General features: G+C 42.0%; 1 protein-coding gene across 4 annotated transcripts in view; it reads right to left on the bottom strand.

The window, feature by feature from the left end:
• Positions 1 to 20,593, bottom strand: part of LOC122884771 (spectrin beta chain, non-erythrocytic 1) — a 132,032-nt gene that overhangs the window by 54,570 nt on the left and 56,869 nt on the right. For all 4 annotated transcript variants that reach the window (XM_044215097.1, XM_044215098.1, XM_044215095.1 and 1 more), the window contains one exon: positions 3,151 to 3,302. In XM_044215097.1, the coding sequence (XP_044071032.1) occupies positions 3,151 to 3,302 (152 nt within the window). The remainder of the gene's footprint in view (positions 1 to 3,150; positions 3,303 to 20,593) is intronic.

The following is a 20,593-nucleotide window of genomic DNA, read 5'->3' as shown; positions in this document are numbered from 1 at the left end:
ACACACCGTCCTGCTGCCCCAAACACTCACTACAGCACCACATGTGGATTCATCCGCCGCTGGAAATAGTCCCCAACAGATGCTCTGTTTCCTCCTGTTTGAGTAACGTTTGATAAAAACTACAACAGCGGTGGAAAGTAACTAAGTACATTTACTCAAGAACTGTAACTTAAGCACAAATGTGAGGTACTTTCTGCCACTCTATACTTGTACTCCGCTACATTACAGAGGGACATATTGTACTTTTTACTGCACTACATTTATCTGACAGTTGTAGTTACTGGTTACTTTACAAATTAACATTTTACACACAAAACACACAATGAGCTTATAAAATATGATGCATTGTTACAGATCTAACTACCCAACAGTATGTATGTAGTTGCATACATAAACCAACCTCAGCCAACTACAACAGTAAAATGCTGCTTACACATTAATGCATCAGTAAAAAAACTTTTACTTTTGATACTTTAGGTACATTTTGCTAACAATACTCAGGAACTCTTAGCATTTTCAATGGGCAACTTTTACTTGTGATGGAGTATTTTTGCAGTGTGGTATTATCTTCCACCACCGATCTACAGCTGTTTGAGGAAATTACTTCTTTTTTATTTTATGAAACTATATATTTGCGAGCTGAGAGCCACAGGCAGGAAGTCAGAAAGTGCTGAGAGACGGCCAATCACAGCGCTGCTGTTATTCATTTCATGGGATTTGTTGACAAGATGAAAAACATAGAACAACACCAGCGTTCTCCGTCAGTGCTGCGTTAATGTGCTGATGAGGAAAAGGCAGACTGCTAAACAGTGTTGTCGCCATGTCACCATGTTCCCAGATCTCACCAGTTAACTCAGTGAGAATAATGTCATCATAACCAATAGAAATGATGGACAAAACTCTGAAAGAAGCCCATGTTGTAGCCTTTAAATCCTGCCTGCAGTGTGGAAACAGTCGCTCGCTCTCAGATTCTTCTGCTGCTTCTGGAGGCGTTTTGGCTCCATGTGAACCCTGAAAGTTACTCAATGACTCCTTTCACAACTCTAACACCCCCCACACCGTCTCCCACTGTTATTCCCTCCATCCATCCTGCTCGCCACTTCACTATCACTCTGGTTCTCTGGTTTACTTTATTTCGGTATCCTTTGTTTTCTCTCTCCATTTCCACCCGTTCTTCCTCTCTCTTTTCCTTTGCTTGTCATTTTTCCTCTCCTCACTTCCTCATCCAAAATACCAGAGATTCTCTGGCTCTCTGCACTGACAAAACACATACAAAACTGTAAAAATAACATAGAATAAATAAAGTATAACATAAAATGTAAAATAATCAGAAAATGGAATCCTTTTTTATTTAATTCCTGGCTGACCGCGTCGCTGTGTTTTCTCTCTGCGTGTGTTTGACAGGTTGTGAAAAGGCCGGATGGCAGCGGAGCGGAGAGGGAAGAGCTGAAGAGGCTGGAGAGACAGCCAAGAAGAAGAAAGAAGAAGACGACGAAGAAGAGGGGAGTTTGGCTCGTAGCACTGGAAGTCACAAGGCGGGGGGTAAAACTGGGACCGTCTGAGCGAGTTTAAATGTCTTTGAGTTTGAAAAACAGCCAGACTGTGTGTGTGTGTGTGTGTTTAAGGAGGATACAACGGGGTTTCTGCAGGTTCACCAAGTTAAATTTAAGCCTTTTTAACCTCGTTAATACCACATAGAATGCAATTTAACGCGACCACGATCGAGATCAAATCGGCCAAAATGTTAAAGTATGATGGAAAACCAGCAGGGACGATGCAACCTACAGTTATTTATTATCATTATATCAAATGTTTTCCCAGCAGTATAACAATTACTCCTCTTATTAATCAGTCAACATGACTAGTGGCAGATAACGGATGAATTAAGAGTTTTTGAAATTAATATTATCATGCTTCTGTTTCTGACTTACAGACTGTTGCTGTAAACTACATAAAAACGTTTTTGTATTGCTGCATTTATCGTATTACTGTTTACTTGTAAAGTGTAAGTGTGACTATGCACAGGTTTATTGAAGCTTACTTTCTAGAGCCATAAGCTATATCATCACAACGTTACAGTACAGTAGCGTGCTCTTATTAGTTCATCTATTCTCTGCTTTAATGAACTAAACTAAATGTTAACTGAAGGTGATGCTGTGAGTTTGTGAAGGTGTCTTGCGTCCACCAAGGTGATACACAAAGCACAGGTAACATAAATGACCTGCTGCCACCTTACCAACACACACTAAGACACAACGGAGAGAGCATGGTGGAGGTGATTCACGGTTAATGATTGTAAGAGTCGTAAATGTCAGTGTTTAAACAACCAGATAAGAAGAGTGGGACAGCGGAGACACCCAGCAGCCAGGGAGGGACTGTCACTGCTCAACAAGAAGAATTCAATACTGATATAGTGGAAGAAAGTATTTTGCTGTTGAAGCCTTAATTAATTACCAATTTGACTCATTTTAGGATTTTTTTTTATTACTAGTTCATATTTGAAAGGAAAATGTAGAAATGTTCTGCCTATTCTAAAATGTGTGAAAGTACCGAAGAGTTAAAACTGACGAGATTTTAGTTAAAACAGTTTAGAGACCGAAAGACAGATAATTCATTTAAATTTTATCTTCCACTTTTGACCTGAAAATAATAATTTAAAATCATTTTTATAGACTGATTTGTTAACGAGAAGAATCTAATCTACAACTTAAAGGTGGCTCTTTCACAGTGTTTCCTGGTTTATTAAAATTTGTACATAAGTAATTATATTAAAATTTACTACAGCACTTCTGAGAAGGTGGAACAAGATGCACATTTAATGTGACGGCATTCAATTCAGATTTGCGCCATGTTGCAAGTTCTACAGAAAGGCTACTACGATCTCGTCAGACTGTCATCGAGACAGAAGAGGATTTGGACTCACAACATGAGACCAACATGTAAAATTGGCGGCATGAGATCTGAAAGAGGATTTCCTAAAATGTCGAACTGTTCCTTTAACTGTAACCTGCTGTTCAGGTTTGACGCTTCGGCTCGTTTCAACTCCGCTTAAATATCACCAGGCTGATCCTTCTGCAGACGGATCAGCCTGCACACTTCCCCCTTCTGCCCCTCTTTCAAAATAAAAGCCCCGACAGTGACGCAACCCACCAGTCTCTCTCCTGACAGGACCTCCAGCAGTTTGATGAGCATGCGTCCGTCCCTCAGGTCCATGTAGAGGTCGGTGATCCGACAGGAAACTCTGGACAGGTGCGAGTTCACCCACTTGGTGAAGGTCTTCTTCTGCACCGCCTCACGCTCATCTGGACGAGAGACACAGAGAGAGAGAGAGAGAGAGAGAGAGAGAGAGAGAGAGAGAGAGAGAGATCAGCGGTCAGGGGAAAAGGAATCGAAGCTATGAAACAAAATGTAACAGCGGTTGGACAACACGACGAACGTCCTCATGCGGCCATACCTGCCAACATTTAGGTTTCAAAATACGGGAGTTTTTTCTGTTCAGCCCATTTGCAGATGTATTTTTAGGTGGAACGCCTTGACATTTTGACAACAGCTAACATTAGCTGGCTGCCTGCAGAAAGCAGCAGCCAGGTTGCGCTGACAGATGGGTAGAAATTGTACGTGCTGCGTGGACTGTGTTTCTTAGACGATCTGGCAACTTGGGTGACGTCAGACAAAGATACAAAACCCTGGATTTGTGTATGACGATTACTCCTGATAAAGTTTGAGGGCCATGCAGATTACGGGAGAAACCCGGGGGAAAACGGGAGCGCTGGCAGGTCTGACTGAGGCAGAGCGTGGGTGGAAATTGAAAGCTCTGGAAAAAGCTAGTAAGTGGACGTTGAGTGATTTTGTATTATTTGGTCAAACTCTTGTTTCTGACAGTTTGCACAGTCAGAGCAGCAGATCTCTGCAGCTGTGTTTGTTTGGATGTGTACGAGTGTGTGTGTGTGTGTGTGTGTGTGTGTGTGTACAGTATATCAGAGTGTTTCCTCGGCTGAACTCTGGCTCAGTTTCCATGGCGACCCAGTCGCAGGAGGAAGTTGCACAACCAGGAGGGAGGAGAGGGCGTGACCCACACACACGGCTGCATTTTTTACACTCTGCTGTAAATTCTGTCCGAGAAAAGCGTCAGAAATCACCAAAGTCGACAAAAAGATTCAGCTTCTGTCCCGTGAACATTTCGAGGTCAGAGGTCACAACGGGCTGATGACACAAGCGCTGACACTTCAAACCCGTTTCAATCTTCAAGATTTCAAGTCTGTAAACTTCAGCTGGTCGTCGGTGGGAGGCTGAGATTTAGACTCATCTGTCTGTCACTGCAGGACGACTGTCTCTTTCCTCTAGACAGATTCTGATACAGCACAGGATATCTGAAACCAGCGCCATCTGTTCATTGGTACCATTTTTGAGTAAGGTAACGTGGCCAGCAACGCTGTGCGGCCCGCCATGCCTGAATGAATGTAACTAGTAGTGGAAACACTGGATTTTGTAATGAAATTGACAAAGAAACTGTATTTAATGTGGATCGATCATCTCATAGCCAAAACCAGCCCAGTGTACTGGATCTGAGAATCTCTAGTTTCTCTCATGATAATAAAGTTTTAGCTCTGCTGAGGTTATTTTAATACTAATAAGTATTTTTCACTTCATTGTTTTTACACACACACACACACACACACAGACCTATAGATATGTATATTGATGTGGAGAGATGCCAGAGTGACTCAACTCAAGACAGCTGTATGATTGCAGAGTTGGTCGTGCGAGTCAATATATCACTACATCCATTAAATTTGAGTTTAATTAGCATGAACGATGAACTTTGGCTGACATGTTTGTTTGCTTTTTCTGCCAATTTTCTATTATTAAAAAGGGCCAAGTCAGATATATCAGAGTTCTCCGAAAAAGTCAGAAACTGCCAATTACGGTTATTCTCGCAAGACATGAACGCAGCATTAACATGAATCTTACAGTGTAATTTGTTAGCATAAAGTGTACAATGTTATTAGTCATGTGACCTCCACGCACACAGCCAGGTCACAGTTCATGAACTCAGTGCGGAAAATGAGACACGAATAAACTCTGTTTGACTTCTGGAAGGAAACTGGACTGGCACACACACACACACACACACACACACACACACACACTGATAAGAACTACTGACTGTTTAATACATGCAAACAAACATTCATACAAATTCATGACCTTCAGAGTGTGTGTTAGTTTGGAGCAGGACAATAGCTTCAGTGTTCACTGGCATTCAGCAGCTTTATCACTCAGCACAAACACTCCGCGGATGATTTGTGATATCTAACTGGGAATACGTGGACATGACGTCACTGCGTCTACGATCTGTTCGCTATCCACAGAAAGAAGCAACATGGACGACTGAACGGAGCCAGAAAGGCTGCACATGTCACAGTTAGCAGTCTGCACGCCTTGACTTTAAAACCTTGACTTTACCTTCATCCTGCACGCTAATACAGATACACACATTTCTGCTTTCTGGCTGCAGCGATGGAGCATGAAAGGAATCCTATAAAAATATTAGTTTGGCCTAAATATATATATATATATATATATATTTTTTTTTTTTTTTTTAGGAAAATACATTTCAAAAGCAGAAATGTGAATCTGTCAGACTTGTTAAAGGTGAAATCAGTAAAATGTACACAAAATGACCACGAAGCGACCATGAAGTATAAGAGCAGGAGCCAGAAAAACCACAGCATTGATCGCTGGTTTAAACATTTAAAAACGACCATATTTACGTTCTCCTGACAAGCGACGCCTTACCGACGTGTGACTCATGACTGTTCTCTCTCTCAGATGTACAAAGAGGAAGTACAGTGAGCGTTGTGATGCATCAAAGTGCAGGTGATGCTTCTGTGAGTTTCCACAGTGTGTCTTTGCTGTTTGAAAACCAAGAATCCGCATTTTAAAACTTGTAGTTTTCAGCACAAATGTCGGGAAAGATATCAGATTTTCATAGTTAGCTTGCAGCTCTGTGCAAAAAATATTATGTTTCTAATATAATTATATTTTTTTCTTAGAACTGTAATCAGAATTTCAACAAATAATGCAACATTAAGGCGGCGTGACATTGTTTCCTGATGCTATGACTGTACTGACTGAAGTTATATCATAGCTATTATTTACAGAGCAAAATATATTTCAATTTCAAAGTTGACTCTCAGTATGAGCGACAGTAAGACAACAGCATGAATATCAAACAGGCACTGTGTTGTTGTCTCAGTTCTGACTTGAACCCAGTTTGTACTCTGCCTTGACTGATCTTGAAACTCTCGGAGGTTTCTTGGACTCTTAATTAGTCTTGACTACAGCGCTGGGTTTACTTACTTTAATCTGAAACCTTAAAAAGGGGAACTCCAGCGATTTTACACGTCAAAGTGTGTTTCCAGGTGTTGGGGAGCACTACTGCATATGTGTGAGAGCTGCGTGAAGTGAGTGCTGGTTTGAAAACGTCAGAAAGTTTGAAAATGAAACAAATCTGTTGGTGTGGAGTAAGAAATAAGTGCCGCAGGCTACGGGACACATTAGCCGCTACTAGCGTAACACACCTGAATCTCCAACCCAACTGCGGGAGTCGAGTTGCATTGTGGGCAATGCAGGCGCCGGATTTTGACAAGCAAAGATTTTATCGTTTTGTTATCGTGAGTCTGAGAATGTCACAGAAGTGCAAAGCTAAATCAGATGGCAAATCAGAGAACAGTCGTGCTGTAGGAAAAGCAGCGACATGGCTGCCTGAACGCTCACTGTAGTTGTGTTAATGTTAGCAGAGAATGTGTTCAATGTGTTCAAATCCAATCCACTGGGTTTGTGGACGGAGACACAAGTTTGCAGGTGTTAAATATTACTGTGAGCAGCTTTAACTGATGGAGATATAATATCTCATATGTTGAGAGATGGACTGATCTCTCTGCGTGTGTGTGTGTGTGTGTGTGTGTGTTATCTGTCCTCCAGGGCCGGTCTGAGAAGCTGCGTGTTGTGATAAGTGTTTTATCTCCATCTTCATGCTTCCTCCTGCATTTTCTGCACGCAGGACTGTGTGTCCACTCCACGCTATTTGGCCTCTGTGTGTATATGTGTGTGTGTGTGTGTGTGTGTGTGCGTTGGGGCTTCCCCTTCCTGTGCTGAAAAAGAAGCAGATGCTCGTCACAGCAGGAAAACGTGTCTACACTCACACACAGACACACAAAAGCTGCTTGACTACACCCATGCAGCACAGGTTCGTAGTGTGTGTGTGTGTGTGTGTGTGTTGGAGCTGGAACATGAGTGTGTACTATATCAGTTCAATATTCAAAGATGGCGCTCTGTCGGAGCCAAAATGTCATTGTGGTTCCCCCTTTTTCCACATTCTTAATTCTTAAAAATACTAATTTCATCAATATCCATTAGCTACAGTTAAGAGAAATACTACATTATTCACGGCGTCTGCCTCAGACTAAACTGCTTTAACAGCCCTTATGCCGAGTATCACGTTTACGTCGTCTGTGAGGAGAAAACATCAGATTTTCACTCAGTCAAAGAAAGAAATGCGCGTCCTGGTCCGAGTCATGAAACCGTATTATTCTGTGGAGCGTCTCTCCTGATTGGCTGCTGACAGCACTGGACGGCAGTAGAGGAAGTGGTGTCACTGTGTAGTTCAGGAGTAGTTTATCCGACAGGAGCTGCCCTCCATTTCCCTTCTCTATTTCCAGTACAGTTAGTTTTGTAGTTAGGTCATTTTGAGACGAGACTCGGTTTGTAAAAGATCATAGCCTGACATGCTGCGTTACTCCGTGGACAACAGCACAACAACACAGCTAGAAAAACCCAAAAAAAACAATGATTTGACTGAATATTTGGACAATATAAGTGTGTTATGTGCAAACCAAACCAAGGCTCGAGGGCTTATGAACATCTAGAGGACAGCATTATTTTCAGCCTTCGATAACAGACTAAATCTTCACATTTCCTGAAGAAGTAACTATAGGTGACTGTTAGCACCGAGCTAAATAAAGTGGCTTGCTAAGCTACACACACACACACACACACACACACACACACAAAGACACAGCTAAGCAGAACTCAATGTCAGTGGCTTCAATTACCTTTTCTGCTTTTACAGATACTGCTGAATCCACAAGACACAGCAGAGTGTGTGTGTGTGTGTGTGTGTGTTTCATTAGAGCGAGAGGAGACAGTGATGTATTGATGGGGTGTCTCTCTGTGGGTCACACACACACACACACACACACACACACACACAATTACAATAGAGGATGACCTTAACCTGAGTCTGAGGAAACACACACACACACAGGCCAGAGAGGGGTGTTGTCTTGTTTGTCCCCACTGGGACAAAACAACATGTCTCTGGCGTCTCAAACACACACACACACACACACACACACACACACACACACACACACACACACACACACACACACACACACACACACACACACACACACACACACACACACACACACAGACAAAATGGAGAAAGGAATGTGCAGCCTGATCATCATGTGAGGTGCATCATTCCTCGTGTCATCGTGTGAATGTATCACTCGCATAAACTGCACAGAGAACAATTGTAATGCATCATGGGAAGTCAAGGTTGTGATATGACAAGAATTCATAACAGAGTTTCAATAAAACACACACACACACACACACACACACTAGACTGTCCATTTCAATGCACACAAAGACACAGTAATATAAACACACTAGGGCATCAGGACATTTCAGCTCGTTACTGCAGGCAGCTCATATTTAAATCGGACCATTTTAATATAATAAAATCCTCTAAAATGAAAACGATTGAAGTCTTTCTCCAGAGCTTTAAAAAGTGGGAGACAGATGGGATAAAAATACAGGAAAGCACAGACGCAGAGAGAAAAGGAAAGGAAATGGAAGAACAAATGACGAAAGGAAAGAACAGGAAAAGAAAAGAAAGGACAAGATAAGGAAACGAAAGAACAAACAAGGAAGGAAAGAATAAAACAAATGTAAGAAAGGGAAAAGAAAGGAAAGGACAAGAGCGAAAAGGAAGAACATGATCCAGGTGCAATTAGGCTTCTTTGTCGCGCCAGATGATGAAAGGAAAAAGGGAACAAGCCACAAACAGAAAAATGGATATTCCTGTCCTGAACTGAGCCTTCAGGAGGCGCTTCCCCCCCAGCTGCGTCCAAACCAAACCAGCTCCACCAATCAGCTTCTTCCATTTTTAGATTAGGTCGGCGTCATCACCGGAGACGCGGCCCGACCATCAGCGCTGTACACACCGCCCAGGAGGACGGCCTGCCTGACAGGTTCAACTCAGGGCAAAATAAAACCTGAGGAACAGCACACTGAAAATGACACATTTTATCAAACACACACAAACACACACACACACACACACACACACACACACACACACAGCCCAGACAGAGTGTGTGTTAATGTGATTTAAACCAGGAATAAATCTTCAATATGTTATCATCCAGAGCAGGTTCACACCTACACATCTATCCCCTGTGTGTGTGTGTGTGTGTGTGTGTGTGTGTGTGTGTGTGTGTGTATAGGTGTGTGTGTGGGTGTGTGTGTGTGTGTGTGTGTGTGTGTGTGTGTGTGTGTGTGTGTTGGTGAGGGATTTTTCTTTTTTCTGTTCCGAGTAGTTAGTTAAGATTTTACTGTTTCGTTCCTCATGCGATAATGACTAATACTTGGTTCTGTGTCAGTGTTAACGTGCACAGGCAAGCAAACACACACACACACACACACACCTACTATAAATCCTAGCTTGTGAAGATTAGATAAAAGAGGAGGAGGAGGAAGAGGAGGTGGAAAGAAAGACGAAGAGGAGGACAAGAAGATTCCAAGTCCAAACTGGATCCAAAACGGAACCGGCTATCGAAACCCAACCCTTCGGACACGGGTCGGACCTCATCTTCAGGTAAAACGTCCTCTGTCGAACAGGAGAGTCAGAGTGGAGGAGGAGGAGGAAGAGGAGGAGGAGGAGAGCCAAGACTGTAGACTTTGTGTGTCTGTGTGTGTTAGAACTTATCAAACATCTGTTTCCACTAACACACACACACACACACACACACACAGGGCTCTGTTCAGTCTCCCATGTCTGTGGTGTGTTTCCAAATCCAACCCAGTTCTGGGCCATTCATGGTGGATCACATGACATTAACCACACACACACACACACACACACACACACACACACACAGTGACGATCATATAACCTTATCAAAATACACACTCCTAGTTCTGCAATTCCAGGATTCCAGCATTCCTGATCCCCCACAGGAGGAGCAGGGAGGCCGCCGAATATTACCCTTACCCTGTGTGTGTGTGTGTGTGTGTGTGTGTGTGTGTGTGTGTGTGTGTGTGCACTTCATTGTTAACTCAGTTAATCATTAGGTGGAAGGCAGCGGATCAAGGAGGTCGTGATGTGTCTCAAAAATGAGAAACTAAGATTCCCTTTAAAAACACAATCCGGTCCCCTTCGTTGATTATGTGGACAGTCGATCCTTTCCAACATCTTGATCGCTAACGTCACTCATAAGGACATATTCTGACGTTTTTATTGAGTGGTATATATATGTATATATGTCTTATAATATCGTGGATACTGTTTCTTATAGTTATTTTTGCCTTGAATCTTTGCCGTACACTCCCAGACCTACATGCTGCCGATATGAAGGGTGCACTGCAATATGACAGGACTTTCTGTTCCTCTCAACACGGGGAGGCTGCAGCTGTCTGACTGTATTTGTATTTGTTGCTGTTACTGTTAATACTGTTCAGTGCTAAGCCGAACAGATCGACAGAAAACAAAACAAATTGTCTTTTATCGAGTGGAAAATGTTGAATTATTCTTTGGCTGCAGCTTCTCAAATGTAACGTTTTGCTGCTTTTATTTGTTTTATATCATCCAGTCATTATTTTGGAGGGTTTTGTTGGACAAAGATTCATCTTCATGGACATTTTTAACTATTTTTTGATATTTCATAGACTGAACAGTGAACAGATGAATCGATAATGAAAATAATTGTTAGTCGCGGATCTATGTTCATCAAAAGCTCTGGCTCTGGTTGAAGTGACTGTTTCTTTTTTGTTATATTTTTGTTCATTTTTCCTACGTGATACAGCTCACAGCGCACTTAGGCTGAGGGAAGCCTACATTAAAATTAGCAACGCAATTTAAAATATATTTCACAGGAGAATAGCTCTGCTTAAATAATATAAACTGCATCACAAGTTTCCTTTGGTGGTTTCCTGCAATAGTGTGTATAGCGTCTAATCCTATTTTGTGTAATATCTGCGGAGAGGGCTGTGGATCTGCAACAGCAGAAAGGTTTGGAGAGGATTTAGACATCCACTTCCTGAATCCTGAAAAAAATAGTTTCAGCCACCAACAGATTTTGAGAGTTGAGGCTAAATAATATGGAAAAAGATGCAAAAATCAACTGAAACTGCTCCTCACTACGAAGTAACGACATGTTTCTGCTGCAGAGCGAGAGAAACTCCACATCCTGCAGTCAGACAGCAGGAGGCCGGCAGATCCTTGCAGCCAATCACAGGACACAATACTGAGTCTGTCAGAGTCGCAGCCAATCACACTGACCTCTGATACTGTCTGAAATACGAGAGCAGAGTCTAAATGAATGGATGTGAATGAGACGATGTGTGTGTGTGTGTGTGTTGTGCTCATACCAAAAGGAGAGGTTTTACACACACACACACACACACACACACACACACACACACACACACACACACACACACACACACACACACACACACACACACTGCTGCAGTGTATTCCCATCAGAGAACGTGAGCCAGAATTAGGAACAGAGGACTATTGAGAGCTGCTGAACACACTGACTGACTGACTGATTATCAGCCTGCTAAACTGACTGAAGCCATATGTTCTGTTTACTCAGTGACATTTTCAGCCAGAACTGTTAAAGACTTGTTTCTGTCGAGTCCAAGTCGAGTCTCAAGTCTTCAGCGGCAAACTTCGAGTTTACTGCTTCAATCAAAGCGTTGCAGGTCTCTGAATGCTGACTGTTTCACAGCGGTGTTAATAATGTGTTTTACATTGTGACCAGTGGTTCTCAAACTGCGGCATGCATTAAAAAAAAACAAAGAAGGTGGAATTTGAATGAATACGATTTATCTTGGAACGACAAACAAAAGTTTGTGTCAAGTCTATCAAGATTTTTGTGTCTATAAACTCTGACAGTTTGGGAAAACTTGCACTTGTTACTCGTGACAAAACGAAACTACGTTCATAGTAATGTTATTTCAACCACCTTCAGCTGGTCTGGTTTTATTTCCTCTGGCATGCTAATGGTTGACAATAATGTCATTGGTTCACGGTGTCGCAGGAGTCAGATTCAAGTCGGACTCGAGTCCAAGTCGGCACCTCTGCCATGAACACATACTGGAAGATGAGTTAACGCCACTGAGCAGAACACGAACAGGACGGAGCTCGTTTGTGAGTTCGTGTTCATTCAGAAATCAGCCCTGATCACTGTCCTCTTTCGGGGCTTTGGGGGACGTAAACAGGACGTATAATGGTTTCAGTGAGTTGTGCTGTGGGATTTTTTTTTAGCCTTTTTTCTTTACATTTTGCCCAAGTGGCACCATTAAAAGCATGCTGAATTAGCTATTAGCAGTTCCTGTTTGCAGCGTCTATCAGCGACTTTCACTGGATTACTTTGATGCTGAACAAAACTTAAAAACCTGATAATTCTCAGGCAAGTTCTGCAGTTATAAGGAGCGCCTTTTGTCTATGATTTCTAAGCAGATTTATGGATGTTTATTCACGCTGGATAATGATATTCAAGTCACCCTGAATCTACAAATATGTGTATCATGTGTGCGCGTTCACATTTGACATTTGAGTTATGACTTCGAGGAGGAGTACGAATTCTGACGCTAAGTGCGGCTCATGCCTCATGTCCCCCTCGACTCTACCACACCCCCCTGGGGAGTTTGAAAACCTCTGCTCTTAACTAATCCTTGACTCTTTTGCAATTGTGTGTGAATGAATGTCTCAAAAATGTCTCAAATAAACTGAACAGAACTGAACCAAGACTGCCACAAAAGGACCAGGTCCAAAGTCCTTTTTGGGAGTTTTACTGAACTAACATGACTGGACATTCGGTTAAACTGTTGCAATTTGTGGTCACACACACACACACACACACACACACACACACACACACACACACACACACACACAGCCTCACTAAGCACTACAGTTCATGTTTACGTCCTTGAGGAAAAGGGTACAAAAAAAAGCAGCTACATTCACCCCTTACACAGTAATACGTCCTTCAAGGAAACACACACACTCTGATAGAGCAGCCAAGCCCATGTAACATTTACATTCCTGCTGCGGGTCATTACAAAACACCACCAACACAGGAGATAAGATCACATTCTCCGACTCGCACACAAACACACGCTTTCTTAAACTGTCACACAAATCTAATTGTCACACCTGCTCAGATCTTTTGGATCCATCTCACTCGTTTTCCAGTCAGCTGTTTGTGATTTGTAAGTTAAAAAAAAAATACAAAAACACAGGATTCAAGAGTTCTGAGACGTTTTAGTTTTAATTTGTGTGTGTGTGTGTGTGTGTGTGTGGCCTGCTGTTCCCTCCACACTCTGACAGTTGAATAAAGACTCCTTGCCTTCCTCCTTATTTCCCTTCATGCTGCTTTTTCTAAGGTCATCAACAAACAAACAGGCTTTTCAGCATCACTGTCAGCGGAAAACCCGAGCTGATTCACAAAGTCACTTTCTCTCCGCTGTCGGCCATCGGGAAACTAAACGGTGTCGACATAAATCAGCTTTTCTTCATTACAGTGACCGTGTTAACTTCACCACGGTGACTGCTGACTGGTGGATGACTGAAATTCCTCATCGCTGAGAAAAGTAACTCTGCGTGTGTGTGTGTGTGTCACTGTAATGCTAATGAAACAGCATCAGAGTGCCACAGACACACATCTTCATCTAATAACTTTCCTCCAGTATCAGAGTTCATTTCATCATCTGACAGAATCTGAAACATCTTAATCCTAAGCTTCATGTCAGGATCTGTCAAACTCCTCATTAATAATCAGGGCGAGAGACAAATTATTCACGTATAAAGCTTATCACCATTTTGCTTATTATAGTAAATAATCAAATCATTTAGCATTAACACATTTCTTGCAAAAAAGAGTTTGTGCATTGACAATAAAGTCAGTCTAGTCAAATCTGAAACTGGATAAACATTTATATGATCCTTTTTTACAGAGTTCCTGTACTATGGATGCAGTTCAGCATCTAACCAGAGCTTAACGAGGCCCCGCAGTTGACATCACAGACTCCAACAGCCACCGCAGCAGCAGGCAGATAGCGTGCTATTCCCGGCCTGCTGGTGGATGAAGATGCATTAATAGCGACTGCTGAGGTAGCCAGCGTCACCTGAAACAAACAGTCTAGTTAAGTGATTAAAAGCTCGGAGAACTACAGAAGAGACAACTGCTGTAACATTAGTTCATATATGAACTGTGAGTAAGTAGAATCAGTTTGATTGTGCTGAACAGTGTTGAACCGCCGTCTTTGTTACTCACGAGAGGTTCACAGCTTTTCAGGTCCGTCTGAAAACAATAGTCAGGAGCCCTCATAAACACTGAAACTGGTTTTTCTTGCTGTGATCATTCCTTTTGTTCATACTGGACATTAAAAGATCCCTTCCTAACGCATGCAATATAAACGATGGGGGACAAAATCCACAGTCCTTCTGTGCAAAAATGTAAATCTGAAGCTAATATGAAACTTTAGCAGTTTTCCAAAGTTCAGTTCTTTAGTATCTAATTCCCTCTTTGTGTTTCCCTGTTGGGCTACAGTGGAAGGAAAGTAACAAAAAGAGGGGATTTCGTACTAAAAAGGCTGAAACTTAACACTTGATTTAAATCACTTGAATGGCCGAAGTCTCATTATCTTCAGATAAACTTTTGAATGCATTTGAATGAGGACTGTGGGTTTTGTCCCCCATCACTTACACTGGAAGCACATCAGGAAGGGATCTCTTAATGTCGAGCAGAAACAAGAGGAACAATTACAGCAAGCGACCCCTGTTTCAATGTTCACGTGGACACCCGACTATTGTTGTAAAACTGTGAACATCTCCTTTAATCGTGTTAGCTTGAAACGTAGGCTGCAGCAGGATGTGTCGATTGCCATATTGTTAGTTGCGTTAGCTAATTATTTCTTTATTTCATTACCTCGGCAGTGTACTGTAGCGTTACATCCAGCTGTCGCCACAGTTTATCTAAAGCTTGAATATGGCTTCTTGCTACTATTTTTAGGCATTGAAAGACCTGAGCAGGGACACTATAGTAGTCAGATACATGCAGTATGTGTCCAGCTCAGCTCAGGTGAGACAGCTTCTCAGAGGGGGGAAACCAGCTGCATGTAATGAATAACTGACGTAAAAAAACCTGTGGATTAGCCAGTGCTGTCTGTAGACCGCTCCTGCCTTCAATATGGTGCTCGGCACTAGCTGATGTCACTGCAGGGCCTCAGTAGATATATATTAAAGATGAATGATACTATGATTTATACAACCATTTTCCAAGACTCTGCTTTCAGTTCATTTCTATGTCCAATAGACTAATCAACTAATCAACTCAAAATTAACTTGCAGAGACTTGAAAATGCTGTTTGGCTGAAGCAAAATGTGTAATTAAGATCATTTTGTTCCCCGACTCAGTGAGCTTTGTAAACACGTTGGCAAAATAACGATCATAATTATAATTTTGGTCTGAATCATGTGGCTTTATGGCAGTTTAGTAAACAAAACTGCACAGAAACTGATTAAAAACATCTAAAACTTCATCTACAAACTGATATGATCTCAGCGGTTTGTGGTCTGAGGGAACTTCTCATGTGAAAAAAAAACAAACTGTTGTTCATCCTGTGCAGCTGACAACCTGAAGCGCCGAGGACACACACACACACACACACACACACACACTTTATCATGTTTTTATTTTTAGATTTTTACTTTGTGATGTTTTTCTCTCTCTTGGCTCAGATATGCCCAGCCCCCTCTCTGCTGTTGTGAGCATGCTCAGTGGAGCGTTCCCATCAAAGAGCCCTTTCATGCTGCAAAGCTGCATGTGGAATAAGACGACGTGACACACACACACACACACACACAGAGTGGTTTCCCTGTTCTTCCTCAGACTGTCACACACACTCTCGTCTGAAAACACACAGCTCCTTCCTCAAACACTTACTCATGTCACCTTCTGCCCAAACAATAACACCATTCTTTGCCCCTCTCTCTCTCTGTAACTGATACTGCTGACTCCACCTCAGGTGAAGGTTTCTGAATCGTTTCCACATTGTCAACTTTTCAGGAATTCTCATTAAGGTAAATCCACGAATGTCACCTAGAAAAGTGAGACAATATGAGATGTATTAGGCTCATATTTCTTTATACATGCTGGAATAATTTCACCAGAAGAAAAAACAAGAAACACAATTTAACTTCATCACAGGTCTGTGACAAAAAAAAGTCTTATAAACCTTTTTCTTTTATAAACAAAATCAATTTAAGATGACTTTCAAAGTTCATTCTTGACCGTGGAAAAAACAGATGAGACGAGCATTTTAACTCCGTTATCACTTAATAATAATTTAACACTGACAAAAGATTAAACAGACTTTTCTCAATGCTTCAAGTCTGCATTATCTGTCTTCATCACTTTGGAGGATGGACAACACGAGTTCCAAGTGTGCTAATTTAATTTTAGACCGTACAGAAATGAATGGAAACCAATGGCTGCCTGGAGGAAACATACACCACGAATCTGAAACTGTGCAGCAAGCATTTGGAAATTATGTTAAGTATGCATGATCTGCAGATAAGAAGGTAAAACACTGGAAATGATATCCCTGACAGTCCATTAAGATACAGTAGTGACATTAAATTTGTTACGTTGTGTCTTTTTTATGGGCTAATGGATGGGTGAGGTCTGTTTATGTTATGTTATTCTATTCAAAATACTTTATCCGTCCCTTGAGGTTCAATTTGAGAACGAAAGTACACATAGACAATTAATTTACACACAAAAAAAACTAAAAATACAAATGTGACAATGTTAAAAAGAGTTGAAATACACAAGGAGTAATGGCAATAATATCCAACACCACAAAGGCACCAATTATGTCAATAAATGTCACAAAAAGTCAAAAGTGCAAGTGCATTTATCAGTCTACACACAAGGTACCGTCTGTCTAAGGCTATATGTTTTCTGTATGGTGTCTGTTTATATTAATAAAAAGTTTTTTAAAAAGCTAAAAAACACTGTAAACGCTCACTACATTTAAAAAGCTTTTTTTAAAAGCATTTTTGCGATGAGTGCATCGTCAGATTACGTCAGAAGCTGCTGAGTTCTCCTGTACAGAACTTGGCACTGATGGAGGAGGGTGGAGGGTGGAGGGTGGAGGAGGAGTGAAGCACTTCTCATCCCGCCTTTGTGTGAGTTTTATCAGCACGAGACGGCTGAAGCTTCCTTTTAATTTCACTAAGAGGATGGAGGGAGGGAAGGGCAGGGCAGGGCAGGGAGGAGAGGAGGGAGAGGGGGATGATCGGGGCAATGACAGACGCTCTGCAGAAGCTCATGAAACATTGATGAGGAGGAGGAGGAGGAGAAGACAGAGGAGAAGAGGAGGGAGGACGAAGGGCGAATGAGTGGATAAACACCTTTTAGACAGACAGAAAGAGACAAAAAGAAACGAGGGATGACAATGTGGTTTGGACATTTTTGTGCCTTCCAGACCATGTTAGACACACCCCTCCCCTCTGTTAATCCTCACCCCCACCAACACACACACAGAGAGCTCGGGGGCTCCCAAACCACGAAGATGTCCGCTGATTGGCTGGCTCAGGACAACACAGGAAAAGAGGGGGATGATGGGAGCAGAGAGGGATGATGGTCTTCTAAGCATGGCTGTGTGTTAGCAGCGTGTGTGTGTGTGTGCGCGCCCATGTGATTCGATCTTACAGGAAGGCTAGCGTGTTTTAACCGTCAATCAATTAATGATTTATCAATATTTAAAAAAAAGAAAAGAAGGTCTTTTCTGTCACAATCCAGAATTTAAATGTGAACCAAATGTAGCCCCGCCCACCCCAAATTTCAAAACAAAGGACTGGAAGCTCCGACTGATGGACAGGGAATAAAACTGAATCTGAGTTATTAATGTTTCTGATGCAGTTAAATGTTTGTTTGCATCAGTTTAGTTTGTGAAAGCAGCAGAAAACAGATATTTTTAGTTTTATCCATCCGTCCTTGGCCTCCCTACCTAAAACTCTATAGAGCAACACTGATTTTGACAGGTGATTTCTGGGAAAGGCACACCTCAGCTCTGATAGGCCCTGAAATTACAACCGGAATGACATTAAAAACGTTTAATGTTGATCAGACGACGGATGGGTTACAGAGAGGCTGTGGGTTTAACTACAGGTCCTGATGAAGTGCCTTTGAGCAGTTCCAGTTCTTGCTCAATCACAAAGTCAGTAAGACAATCATCATTTAGCATTTCTCATAACAGTTTGCTTACTTTTTACTCAAATACAAGTAAAGAAGTTCTGTTCTCCTGAGCAATTTACCTCAACATCAATCAGCATCTAACAGGCTCCTGCTCAGTATAACAATCTCCCATGAGTCAGTTCAGCAGGCCATTTGATGACTTGTTTCCTTCCATAATTGCTTGATTTCTAACAGGGGACGTTCGCTCAATACTGGCCCTAACGAGGAGGCAGTGCTGCTCCCTTCTGTCTCCTCCCTCTCACATCTGAACGCTCCTCGCAGTGCAATAATCACAGACTGCTTCCATATTCATCACCCCGCTGGGAATTGAACCAGCGGCCTTTTAGGATGCAAGGCGCTGCTCTGGACCACCTGAGCCACACATGGGACAGCACATGAATTTATATCCTCTCAACGCTCCACAACTGCCCTCATAAAGCCAACTCCCAGACCTATTCATCTGTCTGAGGAGCAAAGGAGCTTCGAGGGACCACCGGGGTTTCATAAATACCAATAAGGGTTTCTTGAAGAACAACTCTAATGTCTGTAAGACCTTAAAGGTTCGCCAAAGTGAACACTTTTTCAAGGCTACCTTGAACTGAATGAAGAGCTGATTTGTAGAGAGACACATTAAAGCTGCATTGTAACACACTGTGAAGACGGTGTAGTCCCTCATTCGTCCAGGAGTGTCCTATCATGGAAAAGGTTTCAGTCGTATTCTTCACCTCGCTGCCTGCGAATGTGCGGTTTGTAGCTTTCAGATGCAAACGCACGGCGCTCTGCAATCCCGAGTTAGCGCGTCGTCTGTGCTGATAAAGTCTTTTGTGAAGTGGCTGTTTGGTCTCACTTACTGCACTGAATTGAATAAACTACATTGCTCTGTTTCTGTGTGGGCGTCTTGTCCTTGGGTTGAACGAGTTTGTCTGTCTTAAAGTGTTGCCTGGTTTAAAGAAAACAGGAACATCGTGCTGTCTAAAGATCCTTTGCAGTTTTTTCAGACAGTCCAGATACATAAGGGATGGAGACACCGTTCCTTCTTGGTTCTGTTACACTTTTGTCCTGTTTTTTGGCTCTTTTAACTTTGTTGATAGCCCAAGTAGGATACGACTGAAACCTTTTCTATGATAACACACTGTGAACAAAACCTGATCCTCACTTTTGGCGCTTGAAAATAGTTAAAAACAATATTATTCAAAAGAATACACAACCCTGCAGTAACTAGAAGTTTTAAGTCAAAGGCAAGTAGACTTTTTTTAGTCTTGAAGATGTTTGACACTCATCCACAACTTATTCATCTTTTTGACTGATTATTTCCAGATATCCAACCTCCATACACTGGATCTAGACAGGCATTCATATAAGTAAAAGTCCACCCAAAGTCTCTTGAGTATGACAGTTTTGTAAAGCGGTGCAGGGTGCAACATGCTAGCATGAGTCAGTGGGTGACGGCATACGTACAGTAGCATTCACATAAGAACTTCATATAGCAAAGCCGATTATTAAGTTAATAAATCCAAAATGTGCCTAAACGCTTGCCTTCACTGAAGATGAACTCTAGATAACTGGAGTGTGTGCCCACTGTACACCGTCTGGGTGCAGCGCTTGTAACACAGCTTTGCCAACATAACATTATCAAAGACATACAAGAATAGATTTTTGGAACCTGTGCATTGATTCAGGCTCATAGAAGACAAGAATCACGTTTCTTACAAACCAGTCAAACAGTCCATCCATATGCTCAGTCTACTCCAAACACTCATATTATGGCCAAAATTTGGCTGAATACACTGCTTCCTTTTGTAGAGCGACAAACGTCAACAATTCACTGTGCAAGCTTTGACCTGAAGTTAACATTAAGTTATATTTTGGCAGATTTAAGCAAAAATGCAAGGATTTGTAACATACTAGGTATACAGATGGACAGAAGTGCATTATGGCGTAGAAGTCGTAACTTTGAGTTCCTCTTCGCTCCCTCCTGA

The sequence above is a fragment of the Siniperca chuatsi genome, linkage group LG11 (assembly GCF_020085105.1).
Source record: "Siniperca chuatsi isolate FFG_IHB_CAS linkage group LG11, ASM2008510v1, whole genome shotgun sequence".
In the NCBI taxonomy this organism is placed as follows: Eukaryota; Metazoa; Chordata; class Actinopteri; order Centrarchiformes; family Sinipercidae; genus Siniperca; species Siniperca chuatsi.
The sequence above is the reverse complement of the archived record's forward strand: the minus strand, read 5'-3'. Positions and strand labels throughout refer to the sequence as shown.